The sequence below is a fragment of the Bombina bombina genome, chromosome 5 (assembly GCF_027579735.1).
Source record: "Bombina bombina isolate aBomBom1 chromosome 5, aBomBom1.pri, whole genome shotgun sequence".
Taxonomy (NCBI): Eukaryota; Metazoa; Chordata; class Amphibia; order Anura; family Bombinatoridae; genus Bombina; species Bombina bombina.
The window spans coordinates 552,368,702-552,390,362 of record NC_069503.1 but is presented as its reverse complement, the minus strand read 5'-3'; the positions used below and the strand labels follow the sequence as shown (position 1 = coordinate 552,390,362).

At 40.6% G+C, this 21,661-nt stretch overlaps 1 protein-coding gene across 1 annotated transcript in view; it reads left to right on the top strand.

Annotated features, from left to right (window-relative positions):
• CRTAP (cartilage associated protein) overlaps positions 1-21,661 on the top strand; it is a 601,161-nt gene that overhangs the window by 59,657 nt on the left and 519,843 nt on the right. The window contains exon 2 of the mRNA XM_053714506.1: positions 7,090-7,239. Within this exon, the coding sequence (XP_053570481.1) occupies positions 7,090-7,239 (150 nt within the window). The remainder of the gene's footprint in view (positions 1-7,089; positions 7,240-21,661) is intronic.

Here is a 21,661-nt window from a genome sequence, read left to right as displayed (position 1 = left end):
CTTCCGTTTAAGTTCCTGCCTTGTCCCTCCCATCATCCGTGTACTTAAGCTTTGGTATTGGTATCCCACAAGTAATGGATGATCCGTGGACTGGATACACTTAACAAGAGAAAACATAATTTATGCTTACCTGATAAATTTATTTCTCTTGTAGTGTATACAGTCCACGGCCCGCCCTGTCCTTTTAAGGCAGGTCTAAATTTTAAACTTCAGTCACCACTGCACCCTATGGTTTCTCCTTTCTCGGCTTGTTTTGGTCGAATGACTGGATATGGCAGTTAGGGGAGGAGCTATATAGCAGCTCTGCTGTGGGTGATCCTCTTGCAACTTCCTGTTGGGAAGGAGAATATCCCACAAGTAATGGATGATCCGTGGACTGGATACACTACAAGAGAAATAAATTTATCAGGTAAGCATAAATTATGTTTTCAGACATCACTGGAGGGAAAGTTCATGCCCTTCCTCCGGATAGATCAGATAAGATGAGGACCAAACAAATAATTTTCATTCCTTTCGGAACTTTAAGAGTGGTTCCGTTTCAGCTTCCTCTGCTGCAAAGCAAGAGGGGAATTTTGCCCAATCCATGTCAGTCTGGAGACCTAACCAGGCTTGGAACAAGGGTAAACAGGCCAAGAAGCCTGCAGCTGCCTCTAAGTCAGCATGAAGGGGTAGCCCCCGATCCGGGACCGGATCTAGTAGGGGGCAGACTCTCTCTCTTCGCTCAGGCTTGGGCAAGAGATGTTCACGATCCCTGGGCTTTAGAAATTGTGTCCCAGGGATATCTTCTGGAATTCAAAGACTCCCTTCCAAGGGGGAGATTTCATGTTTCTCGAGAGAGAGAGAGGCGTTCTTACGCTGTGTAGAAGATCTTCTTACCATGTGTGTGATCCGCCCAGTCCCAAAAGAGGAACAGGGGCTAGGGTTCTACTCAAACCTGTTTGTGGTTCCCAAAAAGGAGGGAACTTTCAGACCAATCTTGGATCTCAAAATTCTAAACAAGTTCCTCAAAGTTCCATCATTCAAGATGGAGACCATTCAGACTATTCTGCCTCTGATCCAGGAGGGTCAATATATGGCTACCATGGACTTAAAGGAATGCGTATCTACACATCCCTATTCACAGAAATCATCACCAATTTCTCAGATTTGCCTTTCTAAACAGGCATTACCAGTTTGTGGCTCTTCCCTTCGGGTTGGCCACGGCTCCAAGAATTTTCACAAAGGTGCTAGGGTCCCTTCTGGCAGTTCTACGACCTCGGGGCATAGCAGTGGCGCCTTATCTAGACGACATCTTTATTCAGGCGTCGACTTTTCAGCTAGCCAAGTCTCACACGGACATTGTGTTGGCTTTTCTGAGATCTCACGGGTGGAAGGTGAACATAAAAAAGAGTTCTCTCTTCCCTCTTACAAGAGTTTCCTTTCTAGGGACTCTGATAGATTCGGTAGAAATGAAAATATTTCTGACGGAGGTCAGAAAATCAAAACTCTTAACCACTTGCCGAACTCTTCATTCCATTCCTCGGCCATCAGTGGCTCAGTGTATGAAGGTAATCGGACTCATGGTAGCGGCAATGGACATAGTTCCTTTTGCCCGCCTACACCTCAGACCGCTGCAACTATGCATGCTCAAACAGTGGAATGGGGATTATGCAGATTTATCTCCTCAACTGCATCTGGACCAGGAGACCAGAGATTCTCTTCTCTGGTGGTTGTCTCAGGACAACCTGTCTCAGGGAATGTACTTCCACAGGCCAGAGTGGCTCATTGCAGCCAAATTCATCAGGTTTCAGTCGGACAACATCACGACTGTAGCTTTTATCAATCATCAAGGAGGAAGGAGTTCTCTAGCGATGATGGAGGTAACCAAAATAATCAGATGGGCAGAGGATCACTCTTGCCATCTCTCAGCAATCCACATCCCAGGAGTAGAGAACTGGGAGGCGGATTTTCTAAGTCGTCAGACTTTTCATCCGGGGGAGTGGGAACTCCATCCGGAGGTATTTGCTCAGCTGATTTAGCTATGGGGCACACCAGAATTGGATCTGATGGCGTCTCGTCAGAATGCCAAACTTCCTCGTTACGGGTCCAGGTCCCGGGATCCCAAGGCGGTACTGATAGATGCTCTAGCAGTGCCTTGGTCCTTCAATCTGGCCTACGTATTTCCACCGTTTCCTCTCCTCCCACGTCTGGTTGCCAGAATCAAGCAGGAGAGAGCTTCGGTGATTTTGATAGCACCTGCGTGGCTACGCAAGACTTGGTATGCAGACCTAGTGGGCATGTCCTCGGTTCCACTGTGGACCCTGCCAATGAGGAGGGACCTTCTAATCCAAGGTCCGTTCACGCATACAAATCTAGTTTCTCTGCGTCTGACTGCTTGGAGATTGAACGCCTGATTCTATCAAAGCGTGGGTTCTCTGAGTCGGTCATTGATACCCTGATTCAGGCTAGAAAACCTGTCACCAGGAAGATCTATCATAAGATTTGGCGCAAATATCTTTATTGGTGTGAATCCAAAGGTTACTCGTGGAGTAAGATTAGGATTCCTAGAATATTGTCTTTTCTCCAAGAAGGTTTGGAGAAGGGATTATCAGCTAGTTCTCTAAAAGGGCAAATATCTGCTTTGTCTATTCTACTACACAAACGTCTGGCAGATGTCCCAGACGTTCAAGCATTTAGTCAGGCTTTGGTCAGAATTAAGCCTGTATTTAAGCCTGTTGCTCCGCCTTGGAGCCTAAACTTAGTCCTTAAAGTTCTTCAAGGGGTTCTGTTTGAACCTATGCATTCCATAGATATTAAGCTTCTATCTTGGAAAGTTTTGTTTTTAGTTGCTATCTCTTCGGCTCGAAGAGTTTCTGAGCTATCTGCTTTACAGTGTGATTCTCCTTATCTTATTTTCCATGCAGATAAGGTGGTTTTGCGTACCAAACCTGGGTTTCTTCCTAAGGTTGTTTCTAATAAGAATATCGATCAAGAGATTGTTGTTCCTTCACTGTGTCCTAATCCTTCATCAAAGAAGGAACGTCTGTTGCACAATCTTGATGTGGTTCGTGCTTTAAAGTTCTACTTACAAGCAACCAAAGATTTCCGTCAAACATCTTCATTGTTTGTTGTTTATTCTGCTAAGCGGAGAGGTCAAAAGGCTACAGCTACCTCCCTTTCCTTTTGGCTGAAAAGCATAATCCGTTTGGCCTATGAGACTGCTGGACAGCAGTCTCCTGAAAGAATTTCTGCTAATTCTACTAGAGCTGTGGCTTCCACATGGGATTTTAAAAATGATGCTTCTGTTGAACAGATTTGTCAGGCTGCGACTTGGTGTTCGCTTCATACCTTTTCCAAATTTTCCAAATGTGATACTTTTGCTTCTTCGGAGGCTATTTTTGGGAGAGAGGTTTTGCAAGCAGTGGTGCCTTCCATTTAGGTTCCTGTCTTGTCCCTCCCTTCATCCGTGTCCTAAAGCTTTGGTATTGGTATCCCACAAGTAAGGATGAATCCGTGGACTCGATACATCTTACAAGAGAAAACATAATTTATGCTTACCTGATAAATTTATTTCTCTTGTGATGTATCGAGTCCACGGCCCGCCCTGTTTATTACGACAGGCATATATATTTTTATTTTTAAACTTTCAGTCACCACTGCACCCTATAGTTTCTCCTTTTTCTTCCTAGCCTTCGGTCGAATGACTGGGGGGTGGAGCTAAGGGAGGAGCTATATAGACAGCTCTGCTGTGGGTGCTCTCTCTGCCACTTCCTGTAGGAAAGGAGAATATCCCACAAATAAGGATGAATCCGTGGACTCGATAAATCACAAGAGAAATAAATTTATCAGGTAAGCATAAATTATGTTTTTCTTTGGCATGTGTAACCCATAATCCCCATGTTTAAAACATCTATTCCCAGGTTCCTATTAAAACAGGTAAAATGTAGTGCTTTGCACATACATTTACTATATTAAATCAATAATGCAGTCATTCAAAAGTATTGACTCATTTTTCTATTATTTAGTTAAACATTTGCAACTACTTTATGCAACTTAGTATCAAGCCCTGCAGAAAACAACATATTTTGAGTTACAGCAGAGTCATCACCATAAATGTGTGTAAAAAATATACTGACACCTATTGATAGTGTTAAGCATTGCAGCCAATCACCCCATCATCCCAATATGCAGTTTAGTATTTCCCAATAAATACAAGAAGTAGCAATTTGCTATTTCCAAACCATTTTTTTTTTCAAAAATTTGCGATAGGAATCCCTGAATAACCCTTCACATGTATGTATGTATGTATATGTGTGTGTGTGTGTATATGTGTGTGTATATATATATATATATATATATATATATATATATATATATATATATATATATATATATATATATATATATATATATATTTTGAAAAGGAAGAAATTGTGAATGGAAAATTTGCTAATTTAGTGTTGCTTAAAGTGCTCTAGTAACAGAACACTTAATACCCACTTATTTTAAACATATCTATATAAGTGGAATCTAAACAACCGGTGCAGACCCATTCAATTTGTATTATATAAAATGAGAACAAAGAAAAGAGGTTTATAATATAACCTCTTAAAAGACTGGGATTTCAGCACTCTTTTCCAGAAAATAATCAGAGCAACACAAAGTATAATTTGGAAAGAAGGTTTTTAATTCACGCACCTCGCCGGGTGCCGATTCAGCAAAAAAATCAACAGATATAAATACACAAACAACCTGTACCTAAAAGGTTAAAAAAGTGCATACATGTACTGCACTAAAATTGGACCGGTCCAAGTGACTGAGTAACGCTAGTGATGAAGGAACCAACAGAATAAGTACATATAGCATATGCAAATAATCTACACTAATTTTATAGATGGAATATATGAAAAACCAGCAATACATAACACAGACAGAAGTTTTAGTAAACTGTGTTAGCCGAGTGTTCTCATATATGCAATATAAGATATATGTACACAGTATAATGCAATTCAACAACAGATGATATTAGTATCGGAATAATTGCTACAATGATAGCTACAATGGGTAGCCACTGTAACGGTGATATGCAAAGTCCCAATGTTGCTGATTTAACTGTTCCAGTAATATGCATATACTGACCAAGTTGTGAGTTCTGTGAAAGCTATAAGAAATAAGCTTTAGAGAGTAAAGCGATAGTCATTTAGTGAGCCAAAGCAAGTAATAATGAGCAAAAGTCAAGCGGCACACAAGGAGACATGCAATGCAGCAAGCAGGAGCAAAAGAAGTAAGCTAGCAGCTGAGCAATCAAGCGGATATGCAGGAGGACTTTTAAATCAATATACAAATCCCTCTGTCAACTGCAACCACTTGAGCTTGTAACTTCATGATCTTACAACAAGAATATGTAAATATTGGGCACTTATCAGAGATGTAGGAGAACGCCGGGTATAGACATCCGGGTCCCTCTGTCAACTACACCTGTGGGCGCCCTTCTCTTCTTGTCTTTTTCCAAAATCGCTTGTCTTTTTTTTCTCCAAGTCGATCTATTTGAACTCCAATGCACCGATTGTAGTGCTCACATAAGGATCCAGACTCCAAAGTTTGCTTCACTCAAAGTTGGCGGCTCACCACGGCATACCGCTCTGTTCCATTCAGCAACGCTGCGTCTCAGGTCACGTGGAACTGGTCAGCCAATGCCGACGCGCGTTTCACCCCCACGTCACAGGAGAGACGGGGCTTCCTCAGGGCTGTATGATCTAGCGTGTGTTGGTTCTACCTTTAAACCAAACTAACTCCGCCCATATGGGAGGTGAAAATATTCTAACATATAAAGTTTTAAATTTATATTCAAAACACTCATTCTCTTTCAACAATAAGTAACTATGAGAACGAATACACAGGTTGTAGAATCTCAAGTATTTATATATGGCTATGTAGTTAGTGTTTTCTTAACATCACTGTAACATTTTGTGTTACCAACTTTACAAAAAACACGCCATATGCAGTCTTTCGTTCATACCTTTAGGGCCAATGGTAGAGAGGTTGAAAATCCACCTACATTCCTTCTGCAGTAGGACTTTATCATTATCCCCCCCTCTACCATTGGTGATCCCTTTATCTATGCCCAGCACTCTCATGCAATCAGGGCTACTGTTGTGGAAGGACTCAAAATGCCTAGCCACACTACTGTTTTTCACCTTGTTCTTTATGTCATCCCTGTGCTCAAGGATTCTGTCTTTCAATATTCTCTTGGTTTTTCCTACATAAAAAGGACAGTCACAGTTTAGCAAATATACCACTCCTTCAGTGTTACAATTGAAGAAGAATTTAAGTTTTTATAGACTTTTTCCGTGCAAGCCGAGAAAACTTTAGTTTTTAATTTTTATTGTCCATAAGGGACAATATTTACGCCTTCGACGAAATTGTTCGTCTCGCGTCAAATTTGACAAACATGCAGCTTGTATGACAGAGAGGTTTAGGGCGAGAGGATATCCAAAGAGAATTCTAAAAAATGCCTATACTTTTGTGAAAGAAACTGATAGAGAATCCCTCCTCTATCCGAAGGAGAAAGAGAATACAGGTTCCATTAGACTAGTGACTAGGTATAACTGCCACTGGAATTGAATCAAACGTATCATTAATAACAATTGGAAAATTCTGTTGAATGATGAAAATGTGGCCAAAGAAATTGGGCATTTTCCATCACTCACGGCAAAAAGAGCCCCTAATTTAAGAGATAAACTTGTACATAGCAAGTTTGTCACTCCACAAACTAATTGGCTATCTAGACAAAAATTAGTGGGGAACTTCCCATGTAAGAAATGTGTGGCGTGCAGATTCATGTTAAAAACTAAAGTTTTCTCGGCTTGCACGGAAAAAGTCTATAAACTTAAATTCTTCTTCAATTGTAACACTGAAGGCAGTTGAAAGGGTGAGCATGTGTAATGTAATATATATATCTCTATATATCTATCATATATATATATATATATATATATATATATATATATATATATATATATATATATATATATATATATATATATATATCATTAATGTCCACATGGAAATATTTAAGAATTAACACTGTAATCTACTTACTTTTTTCAGTCTAATAATTTGCCAAAGGCCATTGCTGCAGCCCATACCTTTTTACTGGAACATCCAGATGATGAGATGATGAAGCGAAATATGGCTTATTATAAGAGTATGCCAGATTCTGAAGACCATATGAAAGATTTAGAGACCAAGACGTATGAGGTATGTAGTCTCCAAGTAAAAATATTTTCATATTTTACATCATGCATAGCAAAGTCTTGCCTAGATAATATGTCCAGTTTCAGGGTTGCATTGTTACAGAAGTAAGAAGCACATACATTTCTCTTGTAAGGTGTATCCAGTCCACGGGTTCATCCATTACTTGTGGGATATTCTCCTTTCCAACAGGAAGTTGCAAGAGGACACCCACAGCAGAGCTGTCTATATAGCTCCTCCCCTAACTGCCACCCCCAGTCATTCTCTTGCAACTCTCGACAAGAAAGGAAGTATCAAGAGATATATGGTGACTTAGTGTAGTTTTACCTTCAATCAAGAGTTTGTTATTTTTACCTTCAATCAAAATTTTTTTTTATAAACGGTACCGGCGTTGTACTGTTTTTCTCTCAGGCAGAAATTAGAAGAAGAATTCTGCCTGGAGATTTGATGATGTTAGCGGTTTGTAACTAAGGTCCATTGCTGTTCTCACACATAACTGATGAATATGGGAGAACTTTGAGGTATGTTCAGTATTTTTATTTCTAGAGAGAGGAATAAGTTCTTGAAAATGCTGACAGAGCCTTGTGTATTTGAGGTAAGCCTGATGCAGTGATTTAACAGTGACTGGGATCATGCTTACATAACAGGGTAATACTCATGTTAATATTCATATTGCTTAGTGACAAAACGTTTACATGATTTCAAATAAATAGGACGTTTTTTCTCTGAGGGAGATAAGTCTTTATTTGGGGCCTAGTTTCCACATGACTAGTCAGATACTCCTAGGAGTATTTTCTTAAGACCCCTCTGACATCCAGTATATGGTGGGAGGGGCCTATTTTAGCGCTCTAACTGCGCAGTTTTAATACAGACTGAGACATCCAGCTTCCCTAGAAGAGTCCTCTGGCATCTGAGAACCATTTCAAAGGGGTTATTTCTGCACAAAATCGTATTTAAGGGCAGGTAGGCACCTCAGCAGAGCTGTGACATGGTGCTCAATTGATTTTTAACGTTTTTGTAATGTTTTTCAATCCGGTTTGGGGCCTAAGGGGTTAATCATCCATTTGCAAGTGGGTGCAATGCTGCTTTAGTCCCTTATTCACACTGTAAAAATTTCAAAGATTTTACTGTATTTTTTCACTGTTTTGCAGTTTAAGTGCTAGTTTTTTTCTCTTAAAGGCACAGTAACGTTTTCTCTTGTAAGATGTATCGAGTCCATGGATTCATCCTTTACTTGTGGGATATTCTCCTTCCCAACAGGAAGTGGCAAAGAGAGCACACAGCAGAGCTGTCCATATAGCTCCCCCTCCAGCTCCACCCCCAGTCATTCTCTTTTCCGGCTCTAAGCAATCGGAAGGGTAAAGTGAATGTGGTAAAAAAATGTAGTTTTTATTTTCTACAAGCAAGATTTTGTTATTTTAAATGGTACCGGTGTGTACTATTTACTCTCTAGCAGAAAGGAGACGAAGATTTCTGCAGGGAGGAAGATGATTTTAGCACTGTTGTGCTCACAAAGGACTGAGGAGTGAAAGAAAACTTCAGTTGGGGGGAACGGTTTGCAGGTTAGGCTGCAATAAGGTATGTTCAGTCTTTTTTTTTCTTCTAGACAAGACTGTGATAATGCTAGAGAAGACTGATAATATCCCCATGAGGGAAGGGTAAGCTGTATTCCTGTATTCAGAGATTAAGTATGGAATTTCAAGCTTACATAACAGGGCTAGTTTATGCTGGTTGACACTATTTTCAAGGCAAACGGTTTTTATTGAAAATATCGTTTTTTTGAGACACTTTGAAGGTTCCTTTGGGTTTCTTTCAGGGGTTGTTACCCACATGGCTAATATTAAAACACTTTGGGGTGTTTCTTTAGCCCTCACAAGCACCGTAGTGAGGTGGGAGGGGCCTAATTTCGCGCCTCAGATGCGCAGTTATATTTGACTAGAAGTTCAGGCTGTTTCACATGGAGGGTCCTGCTGCAGTTTGAGGGCCTATAAGAAGCTTTTTTTCCCCACAAATCTGTTTCCTAAGGGCAGGTAGGGCCACAGCAGAGCTGTGCCAAGGTGCTGAACGTTTTTTAACCGTTTTTTTGGCTTACTGTCGATCCGGTTTTGGCATTAAGGGGTTAATCGTTTTTATTGCTAGTGGTGCAATCTTACTAATGCTTTAGGTACATACTGTAAAAATTTCGAAAAGTTTGCTGCATTTTTTCACTGTTTTGCAAAATTGTGTGCCTTTTTTATCTCTTAAAGGCACAGTAACGTTTTTTTCAAAGTGTGTTTTTACTTGATTAAAGTGATTTCCAAGCCTGCTTGTTTTACTACTAGTCTGTTAAACATGTCTGACACCAAGAAAAATCATTGTTCAATGTGTTTAGAAGCCATGGTGGAACCCCCTCTCAGAATGTGTCCCACTTGTACTGATATGTCTATACACTTTAAAGAACATATTGTTGCACTTAAAAATGTGGCCCAAGATGATTCTCAGCCAGAAGGTAACGAGGTTAGCCCGTCAACCTCTCCCCAAGTGTCACAACCAGTTACGCCCGCTCAAACGATGCCTAGCACCTCTAGTGCGTCTAACTCTTTTACCTTGCAAGACTTGGCGGCAGTTATGAATAATTCCCTCTTGGTGTACTTATCTAAACTGCCCGTGTTACCTGCAAAGCGTGATAGCTCTGTTTTAAGAACAGATGATGAGCATTCTGACGCTTTAGTAGCCGTATCCGATATACCCTCACAGCGCTCTGAAGTTGGGGTGAGGGATGTGCTGTCTGAGGGAGAAATTTTCGATTCAGGAAAGGTTTCTCCTCAGACAGATTCAGATATATTGGCTTTTAAATTTAAACTAGAACACCTCCGCTTATTGCTCAGGGAGGTATTAGTTACTCTGGATGACTGCGACCCTATGGTGGTTCCAGAGAAATTGTGTAAAATGGACAAGTACCTGGAAATTCCTGTTTACACTGATTTGTTCCCGGTCCCTAAGAGGATTGCGGATATCGTTACTAGGGAGTGGGATAGACCAGGTATTCCCTTCGTTCCCCCCTCCTGTTTTTAAGAAAATGTTCCCCATATCTGACCCCATGCAGGACTCGTGGCAGACGGTCCCTTAGGTGGAGGGGGCTATTTCTTCACTTGCTAAACGCACAACCATACCAATTGAAGACAGTTGTGCTTTCAAAGACCCTATGGATAAAAAATTAGAGGGTTTACTTAAGAAAATTTTTGTTCAACAAGGTTTTCTTCTCCAACCTATTACGTGCATTGTTCCTGTAACTACTGCAGCTGCTTTCTGGTTCGAGACGCTGGAAGATGCGCTCCAGACGGAGACCTCATATGAGGACATTATGGACAGAATTAAGGCTCTTAAGCTGGCTAATTCTTTTATCACAGATGCCGCTTTCCAACTAGCTAGTTAGCGGCAAAGAATTCAGGTTTCGCCATTTTAGCGCGCAGGGCGCTATGGCTAAAGTCCTGGTCGGCCGATGTGTCGTCAAAATCCAAACTCTTGAACATCCCTTTCAAAGGAAAGACCCTCTTCGGGCCTGAATTGAAAGAGATTATTTCAGAAATCACTGGGGAAAAAGGCCATGCTCTCCCTCAGGACAAGTCCTTCAAGATAAAGAATAAACAAAATAATTTTCGTTCCTTTCGGAATTTCAGGAGCGGTCTCGCTTCATCCTCCCCTGCTGCAAAGCAAGAGGGTAACGCTTCCCAACCCAGGTCAGCCTGGAAACCTTACCAGAGCTGGAACAAGGGTAAACAGGCCAAGAAGCCTGCAGCTGCCTCCAAGACAGCATGAAGGGGTAGCCCCAAATCCGGGACCGGATCTAGTAGGGGGCAGACTCTCTCTCTTCGCTCAGGCCTGGGCAAGAGATGTACTTGATCCCTGGGCCTTAGAGATTGTATCCCAGGGATATCTTCTAGAATTCAAGGACTCCCCTCCAAGGGGAAGGTTCCACATTTCTCGTCTGTCTACAGACCAGGCAAAGAAAGAGGCGTTCTTACGCTGTGTAGAAGACCTACATACAATGGAAGTGATCCACCCAGTTCCATTTGCGGAACAAGGGCTGGGTTTTTACTCAAACCTGTTTGTGGTTCCCAAGAAAGAAGGAACTTTCAGACCAATCCTGGATCTCAAAATTCTAAACAAATTCCTCAGAGTCCCATCATTCAAGATGGAGACCATTCGGACAATCTTACCAATGATCCAGGAAGGTCAATATACGACCACCGTGGATTTAAAGGATTGCGTATCTGCACATTCCTATCCACAAAGATCATCACCAGTTTCTCAGGTTCGCCTTTCTGGACAAGCATTATCAGTTTGTGGCTCTTTCTTTCGGGTTGGCCACTGCTCCCAGAATTTTCACAAAGGTGCTAGGGTCCCTCCTGGCGGTTCTTTTTTTTTAACCCCTTAATGACCACAATGTACCCTGTATGTCACTGGTCGTTAAGGGTTTTTTCAGGACATAATAGCACAAGTCTAGCAAGAACACGCAATTAATTCCCTCCCTCCAGGAGGCTTTGTGGAATAGAGCAGTCTAAACGCTGGTGGCAAGACCGTGCTATAAAACAATCAAGTCCCAAAAAAAGGCCAGCGACATACAGGGTACGTCGCTGGTCCTTAAGGGGTTAAATAATTTTTTATTGATTATTCGATGCACAAAAATAAATCACGCAAAGATAAACACAAAAAAAACAAACCAAAAAAACAAACAAAAAAAAACATTTTGTATATCTTGTCTGGAGACACAGCTCCACGTAACAATAAATCAGAAAAACTATAAGCATCTAAACATTATAATACATTAACATGAAGGTTTTTAACAGATACATATTCCAATCTTCAACAAGCTAACCAGTTCTAGTCAGCTTCCTGACTGAAAGTAAAATGATTAATACTACTATCTTGGATAGCTAAAAAATAGACAGCTATCAACTTTCTTATATACATTTTCCCTACATTACTTTCCATATTCTTTCCCTTCAAGAAACAAAAAAAAATAAAAAAATATATATTTCTCTCTCACTCCCGACGCCCCCCCACCCCTCCACAACGCCACCGACTAGGGATCCCCTAGCATGTAGCAATCCATGTGTGTGGAAAAACATTAAGTAAAGTTAATTCAGCGAAACTCACTGAAGAAAGGAAAGAAGAAAGGATCCGCTTTTGCAAAGGTAATGAATAAGATAGAATAACTGGCGTCCATTTCCAGAGGAACTTCTTAATTCGTTTCTCAGAGGCCTCATACAGATGATATGATTCAAAAACAATTTGATCTTGTAATGTTCTAAAGATCATAGCTAATCCCAGAACAGACCTAGCTTTCCAGTATTTAAGTAAACAGTATCTAACAGTCAGAATAATAGTATTTAAACTATTAATAGTGATATCATTAACCATCTCTTGTGGGGGGAGTAGGAAGAAGACATCTTCCGCAGATAATCCAATTGTTGTTTTATAAAGTTTTATTAAACCAGAAAATAATCTTTAACCACAGTTGTCTTACCATAGGACAAGTCCAAAACATGTGCATCAAATCTGCCCTAACATGTGAACATTGAGGACATAAACTACCCGGGACGGATAATATCTAGAAACTTTCCACGGAGAAAGATAAAACTTATTGATCAATTTCATCTGGGATTCATTCCACGATATCGGGACTTAACACTTACGTAGAGAGTCAAAGCTCTGAGTAATTTTATCATGGTTTACCGAGGGGATAAGAGGTAGCCAGGACTTATAAATGTTATCTTTAAATAGTAGGCTCTGCTTGGACAGCATAATATCATACATCAAAGATATCGAGGAGTTTCCTGCAACAAATTTTTGTACAGCAAGCTTAATATCCGACCAGGCGGAAAAGGCAGAGAGAGACAGACTTTGTGAAGAAATAAAGTGGCGGATTTGAAAATACGCAAATAAATTAAATCTAGGTAAATCAAATTTGTTAAAAATAACATCCGCCGCTAGTAATTGATCATTTTCATCAAATAACTGTTTTACATAGTGTAGTCCTTTTATCAGCCCAGTCTTTTAAAACTTTTTGGTATATACCTGGCAGAAAATTAGGATTTGAGAAATCTATATCAAGAATTGCACAAAACTTTTGCCAGGCCAAGACAATATTTCTAAAGGTGATAAGGCAGCTAACATTCTGAGGGAGCTTCTGAACTGGAGAATGTAATATAGCTTTTAACCCGAATGGGGGCAATCAAATAATTTTCAAGCTCTTCTGATGAAACCAAATTAGTGCCAGCAAGCCAATCTATTGCTGTTTTAACCATCGCCGCCAAGTTATACAATTTAAGATTAGGCAAAGCCAATCCCGCTGATCCACGATTTTGCATTAGTCTTGCGAGCGCAATTTGAGGCCTTTTATTATTCCAAATGAATTTAGAGATTTGAGCATGAAAAAGCTTTAGATCTTTATTCAGTAAGAATAAAGGAAGATTCTGAAGAGGATATAGCAAACGTGGAAAAATTATTGATTTTATTAGATTAACCCTGGCTGTGATAGACAACGGAAAAGCAGCCCAAAGATGCAGATCCATTCCTATTTTTTGAAATAGGGGCTCAAAGTTAGCTTTATACCAGAGTTTAGGGTTTTTGTGTAAAACTAAACCTAGATATTTAATAACCTCAACCTGTTTGAAAGGGATATTAAGTCCTACTAACTGGGAATTATTTATACACATTAATTCACTCTTGTCTATGTTTATCTTATACCCTGAAAAAGAACTAAAAGCTTCCAACACATCAAGGATCATAGGAATAGACTGCTGAATGTTGGCTACAAAAACCAGCACATCATCTGCATACAGCAGTGTTTTAAGACGCTGTAAACCAAATGGGACTCCTATCAGAACATCTCTAAATCTTATTGCAAGAGGTTCCAGTGCGATATTGAAGAGTAGAGGGGACAGAGGGCAGCCTTGCCTGGTGCCTCTCTGCAATATTATTTTAGGTGATAGAGATCCATTGATAAGTAAGCAGGAAATTGGATTATAATATAGACGAAAAATGAATTGTAGAAATTCCCCTTTAAAACAAAATTTCTCCATTGCCCTAAATAAATATTCCCACACAATCGAGTCAAAAGCTTTGACCGCATCCAACGAAAGAATAGCAACGTCTTGCCATAGTGGCTTCTTCCTATCCTTATCTATATTCCAGGCATAATCCAAAAAGTTAATCAGTTTACGAATATTTTTTATTGGATTTCTAGCTACCATAAATCCTGTTTGGTCAGGGTGAATAATTTTATGTAAGCAAGTAGATAATCTTGATGCAATAATTGCCATTAAAATCTTATAGTCAATATTCAGTACCGAGATCGGCCTATACGAAGCCAAATCCTCGGAATTTTTACCTTTCTTTAAAATAAGGGAGATATTGGCTGCCGAGAAATAGTTAGAGATAGTGTTATTTGAACTATAGTAGAAATTAAAAAGTTTTTCTAATCTTGGAAGTAAGACCTCACCAAGACATTTATAAAGCTCCGCTGGGAACCCATCTGGTCCAGGCAACTTATTCAATTTCAAATGATCTATGGCTCTTCTAATTTCATCCAATGAGATTGGGGCATTAATCAACACTAGATCCTCGCTACTTAATTGAGGGGTCTTTATCATAGACAAAAAATGTCTTGACTCTCCTTATTTATTTCAACTCTAGAATATAGTTGTTGATAGTAAGCAAAGAAAGCCTCACTAATCTCATTAGTCTCCGTATATCTTCCCTTGTTAGTTTGAATCACGGAAATAAAGTTTTTCTTTTTTCTAGCTTTGGTAAGTCTGGCCAGATATTTTGCGGAGGAGCCATGAACTCCTTTAAAGTGAAGATTTATTTTTGCTTCATCTTCTAGGCAGTTTTTGTTTAAGAACACATCTCTTCCTTCCTATTATCTTGATACCTTTTCCAGTTTACCGAAGTACGATATAAACAGTATTTTCTATAAGAGATCCCTGACTTTATTCACAATTTGTGATTCACATGCTCTGCTCTTTTTCTTAGCTATGCCAACATATGTCTGTATTTCCCCCCGCATAACAGCTTTAAAAGCTTCCCAAAAAATTTCCGGTTTGTTGAAGTAACTTACATTGTCAGAATAGTATCGCTGCCACAGAGATCTTAAAAAGTTAACAAATTTGGGATTAGTATATAAGTATCGGGGGAAATAAAAACTCGACATTTGAGTCCTGTTTTTAAGACAGGTGGGAAATGACACAGAGATAATCGCATGATCTGATATGATAATATCTCCAATTCCTGTCTCTAGATTCTGAATAGAAAGTTTCTCTGAAATTAGCAGAAAATCTATTCTGGAGAAAGTACCATGTACTTTAGACTCACAAGAAAATAACTCTTTATCCGGATTTTTTAGACGCCATACATCTACTAGTCTCAGCTTCGTACAGAATTGTAATAGGTATTTTGCCTGTTTGTCATAGACTGATCTATTTTTGTTAGAGAGTCTGTCTAAAGCAGGGCATAGAGTAGCATTAAAGTCACCCCCTTATATTAAATTTTCAGTGATAAAAGGAAATAATTTAATTTTTATATTTTCCCAAAATTCTCTAGAGAATTTATTTGGGGCATAGACATTACACAGTACAAATTTTATGTTCTTTATAAACACTTGAATGAGAATATATCTAGCCGCAGGGTCTACTTCTACCTTGTCTATCTTATACTCCAATTCTTTGTGAAAAAGAATGACAACCCCACACTTTCTAGACACGTCAGTGGTAGAGACTACTTCCCCTACCCATTTTGTCTTCAATTTAAAAGCTTCTTGCTCATTAAGATGAGTCTCCTGAAGGAGGACAACATCTGGTTTATGCTTAGCTAAGGTTTTAATAATTAATTTGCGTTTAATGGGGGAAGTTATCCCAGCTATATTCCAGGATAAAATCTTAAGTCCTTCCACCATCTAAAATCGGGCTAAATAGCCAATTTATAAGGGACAGCCCAGTCGTGGGCGCACCGAGGGAGCGGCGGGGAACCGGGGAGCGGCGGAGGGAGAGAGAAGAGGAAAAAAAACAAACAAAAAAAAAACATATATATAAAATTTTTTTTTTTTTTTTTTTAATAAAGCAACGATAATTACACCAAAAAAATAACAACCTGCTAACCAACTCTAATATGGAAAGACTGCTATTCACCATTACAGAGTAACGTTAAGACATCTGGCAGTCTTCCTAACTAAGTTTTCTAGGATTAACTGCTTTCAATGTATTTTTTAACTTCTGCAACCTCGTCAAATACATGTCTTATACCCTGATTCTCTACTATAATTCTGGCTGGATAAACCATCCAAGCCTTTAACCCTTTATTTATTAATTGCGTGCAAAGGGGGGCCATTAGTCTTCTTTTCGAGGAGGTCTCGATAGAGAAGTCCTGAAACAATAGTACCCCTGCTATTTCCAAAAACTTGAGGCTCAGATTTTTTAAAACAGTTTCAGTAAATCAACTTTGTCTTGGAATCTTAAGAGTTTGAATAGACAGACTCTACTTTTTGTAGCTCCATCTGAAGCAGGCTTCTTGGGGCCTAATCTATGGGCACGCTCAATCGAAAGTGGTAACAAATGGGGGGACATACCAAGTGCAAGAGGTAATGTAGTGGACGTTAATTTTATTAAGTCCTCATAGTTCTACCAGTTCGGGGAGCCCCACTAGTCTAATATATTACGCCTGGAGCGATCCTCGAGATCCTCCAGGCGTAACTGCATATTTTTAATTTTAGATTCTTGTTTTTGTAAAGTGTCAGCCTGCCTATGAGTCTGATCTTCTATATCAGAGATCCTGGACTCTGCTTCTGTTAACCTTGTAGAAAACTGTCTTACTTCAGCAGAAAGTGAACCTATTTCAGTAGAAATTGAGCCTAGCTCCTTTTTAATCGCCTCAAATTGCGGTGAAAAATAGTTCAGACATTTTAGCAATAAGGGCTTGAGAGTCAAAAGGGGATCTGCTGGCTTCCATAGTGCTATCTATACTGGTATCAATTGTTTAATTTTTCTTGTCTTTTGATTTCGCAGGCATTTTAGGTGAGTTAGATTTCCCCTGTGTGATAAATTTTTCCATTTAAATTGTGAGAAGGAAAAAAAAAAAAAAAAAGGAAAAAAAAGGGGGGGGGGGGACACCCCCCGTGACCACTGCCGGGCAGAACCAGGCAAAACAAAAGTGCAAAGTGTATATCTTAATCAAGCGTGTAATAAACTTCTCTTGCTTCCCTTATCCCTTTATCTCTATTATTATTGTTCCGTGAGAGAGGAAAAAAAAAGAAAAAGAAAAAAATGTGAATATATATTTTTTTTTTTTTAGTGATAGAGTAAAGCCTGCAGTCTCTTGAACAAATAAAGCTTTTTCTTTCTCTTTAAACCAGTTAGATAGTCTAGACTCCTACAAGACCTATTTTCTTTATAGGGGAGAGAGGATAATATAGGGAGAAAGCCTCAGCCACCCCAATAATGTTTTATACAAAACTTGCAAAGAGATTTTAAGTTGTGAAATTAATCAGCATTACACATATTGTTGTGACTTAACCAAATCAGCATATATTCTGAACTCCTATGAGTCCTACTCTTATTGAAAATATATTGACCATATAGCAAGATAGAAAGAACTTTCCCCTCCCTTGTAATAATCAGTACAAACTTAACAGGTTACTTAAAATGTACTAAATTCAGCAGCATTAAATAGACTTTAAACCATTTAGAATTTCTCTAGAAGATGCTCTGATATCAAGCCAATTAGCTATAGTATTCGTCAAGCAGTAACACAAAATTCATATATATATAAACAAGAACATAGTGATAGACACATAGATCTGGCGAAAGTCCGATTTTAAACCTCTTTAATAGTACTAGAGGGATTCTGTTTGCCCCTTTCTGTAGTAAGAATAAAAAGTTTGTACTATAACCCTCAGGTTTACAATATAGAAAAGCAAGGGGACACGCCAGATACTTTAACCAGGTATAGCAACAGTCTCTCCTTGCAAAGATATTGCAAAACAGATCCTTTTTTTTTCTTGTTTAATAAGCTGCGGTATCACACCTCCTTCTCCAGCCCACCGCAATGAGTTTAGAGCCCGTCAGAGTTAGTCAAACATGGGCAGAAATAGCAGATAACACTCACAGTCTATGTGCTTCAATGTCCAGTGCGCCTCGGTCCCTGGGGGGAGCTAAGAGCAACTGGGGGCATCCGAGTTTGCAGCGAACATCTGCTCCCCTCCTCGAGTTTTCGCAACCTGATAGACTCGTAGTCCCTTCCGGTGAGCCGTTTCTGCTGTGACGGAAGCTGTGACGACAGCTCCTTGGCACACCTCTGATTCTGATTGGGCGAGGGAGCCGGGCCTCGCCTTATCCACACTCGGTGATTGGGCACTTTAATCCATCTGATTTTAACACATATGCCGTTCTACGGGGGTCTAAGGCTCAGCAATTAAAATATAGCCGCAAAAGTACACAGTGCTCTAGGAGGTCTAGGAACCCCACAACGAGCACTTATTACCCTCCGTTAGGCGCCGGCTATAAGATAAGAGCCCCATATTCAGCCTTCATGGTGCACTTAGGAGTCAGCCTGTGTGCAACAGTGGGTAAACAAATGACAGCAGTAAAATCTGTGGTCCATGTTTTTTAAATACGTCTCAACAGCAGATAGTTACTAGACTAGAGACGGTAGCAAGGTTTGCGGGCTCTGTCCGAGGAGCCGAACTGACTCTAGAGGTTTTCCTGCTTGGGCTTGGATGTATTCGCCCCACTCCCTAGGATGCAAGCTGCACCGGCAACGGGAGAAACAGCAAGGGGAGAGAATTGGAATAACTTGTGCTTTGTGCACACGCTCAACTCCAGCGTGTGTGCTGCTCAGCACAACTCCTCCTACCCGGAAATCCTCCTCTGTTCACGCCGAGGCATTCACTCAGGCCCCCAATTCCTCCTGCGGTTCTAAGACCGCGGGGCATAGCAGTGGCGCCTTATCCTAGACGACATCTTAATTCAGGCGTCGACTTTCCAAAAAGCCAAGTCTCACACGGGAAATTGTATTGGCCTTTCTGAGTCCTCACGGGTGGAAGGTGAACATCAAAAAGAGTTCTCTCACCCCCCTCACAAGAGTTTCCTTCCTAGGAACTCTGATAGACTCGGTAGAAATGAAAATATTTCTGACGGAGGTCAGAAAGTTAAAACTCTTAACCACTTGCCGAGCCCTTCATTCCATTTCCTCAGCCATCTGTAGCTCAGTGCATGGAGATAATCGGATTAATGGTAACGGCAATGGACATAGTCCCTTTTGCACGGATACACCTCAGAACCACTGCAAACTATGCATGCTCAAACAGTGGAATGGGGATTATACAGATTTGTCTCCTCAAATACAGCTGGACCAGGGGACCAGAGATTCTCTTCTCTGGTGGTTGTCCTCAGGATCACCTGTCTCAGGGAATGTGTTTCCGCAGACCAGAGTGGATCATCGTAACAACCAATGCCAGTCTGTTGGGCTGGGGGTGCAGCCTGGGACTCCCTGAAAGCTCAGGGCTTATGGTCTCGGGAAGCTCCCGATAAACATTCTGGAACTTTGGGCGATATTCAACGCACTTCAGGCATGGCCTCAGCTAGCCGCGGCCAAATTCATCAGATTTCAGTCGGACAACATCACGACTGTAGCTTACGTCAAATCATCAAAGAGGAACAAGGAGTTCCCTAGCAATGATGGAAGTAACCAAAATAATCAGGTGGGCGGAGGATCACTCCTGCCATCTCTCAGCAATTCACATCCCAGGAGTAGACAACTGGGAGGCGGATTTTCTAAGTCGTCAAACTTTTCACCCGGAGGAGTGGGAACTCCACCCGGAGGTATTTGCCCAGCTGACTCAGCTATGGGGCACTCCAGAATTGGATCTGATGGCGTCCCGTCAGAACACCAAACTTCCTCTTTACGGGTCCAGGTCCCGGGATCCCCAGGTGGTGCTGATAGATGCTCTAGCAGCGCCTTGGTCCTTCAATCTGGCCTATGTTTTTCCACCGTTTCCTCTCTTCCCTCGTCTGGTTGCCAGAATCAAGCAGGAGAGGGCTTCGGTGATTCTGATAGCGCCTGCGTGGCCACGCAGGACCTGTATGCAGACCTAGTGGACATGTCATCTGTCCCACCATGGCACTACCATGAGCAGGACCTTCTAATAAAAGGTCTTTTCAAGCATCCAAATCTAATTTCTCTGCGTCTGACTGCTTGGAGATTGAACGCCTAATTCTATCAAAGCGTGGTTTCTTCTGAGTCAGTTATTGATTACCCTAATTCAGGTCTACAAAGCCTGTCACCAGGAAAATCTACCATAAGATTTGGCGAAAATATCTTTTTGGTGTGATCCAAGGGTTACTCATGGAGTAAGATTAGGAATCCCAGGATATTGTTCCTTTCTCCAAGAAGGATTGGGAGAAAGGATTATCAGCTAGTTCCTTAAAAAGACAGATATCTGCTTTGTCTATTCATTTTAACACAAACGTCTGGCAGAGGGTACCAGATGTTCAACGCGTTAGGTCAGGCTTTAGTCAGAATCAGCCTGGTTTATAGACCTGTGCTCCGCCATGGAGTCTGAATTTAGTTCTTTCAGTTCTGCAAGGGGTTCCGTTTGAACCTTTACATTCCATAGATATTAAGCTTTTATCTTGGAAAGCTTTGTTTTTGGTAGCTATCTCTTCTGTTCGAAGAGTTTCAGAGTTATCTGCTTTACAGTGTGATTTACCTTACCTGGTTATTCCATTGCAGATAAGGTGGTTTTGCGTACCAAACCCGGTTTTCTTCCTAAAGGTTGTGTCTAATAAGAATATTAACCAGAAATTTTTGTTCCTTCTCTGTGTCCTAATCCTTCTTCGAAGAAGGAACGTCTGTTACACAATCTTGATGTGGTTCTTGCTTTAAAGTTCTATATACAAGCAACTAAGGATTTCAGACAAACACCTTCATTGTTTGTTATCTATTCTGGTAAGAGGAGAGGTCAGAAGGTGACTGCTACCTCTCTTTCCTTTTGGCTGAAAAGCATCATCCGTTTGGCCTATGAGAACTGCTCGGCCAGCAGCCTCTCCGAAACAATTATTGCTCATTCTACCAGAGCAGTGGCTTCCACATGGGCTTTTAAAAATGAGGCTTCTGTTGAACAGATTTGTAAGGCAGCGACTTGGTCTTCGCTGCATACTTTTCCAAATTTTACAAATTCGATACTTTATGCTTCTTTAGAGGCTATTTTTGGGAGAAAGGTTTTACAAGCAGTGTGCCTTCTCGTTTAAGGTACCTGTCTTGTTCCCCTCCCTTCATCCGTGTCCCTAAAGCTTTGGTATTGGTATCCCACAAGTAAAGGATGAATCCGTGGACTCGATACATCCTTACAAGAGAAAACAGAATTTATGCTTACCTGATAAATTACTTTCTC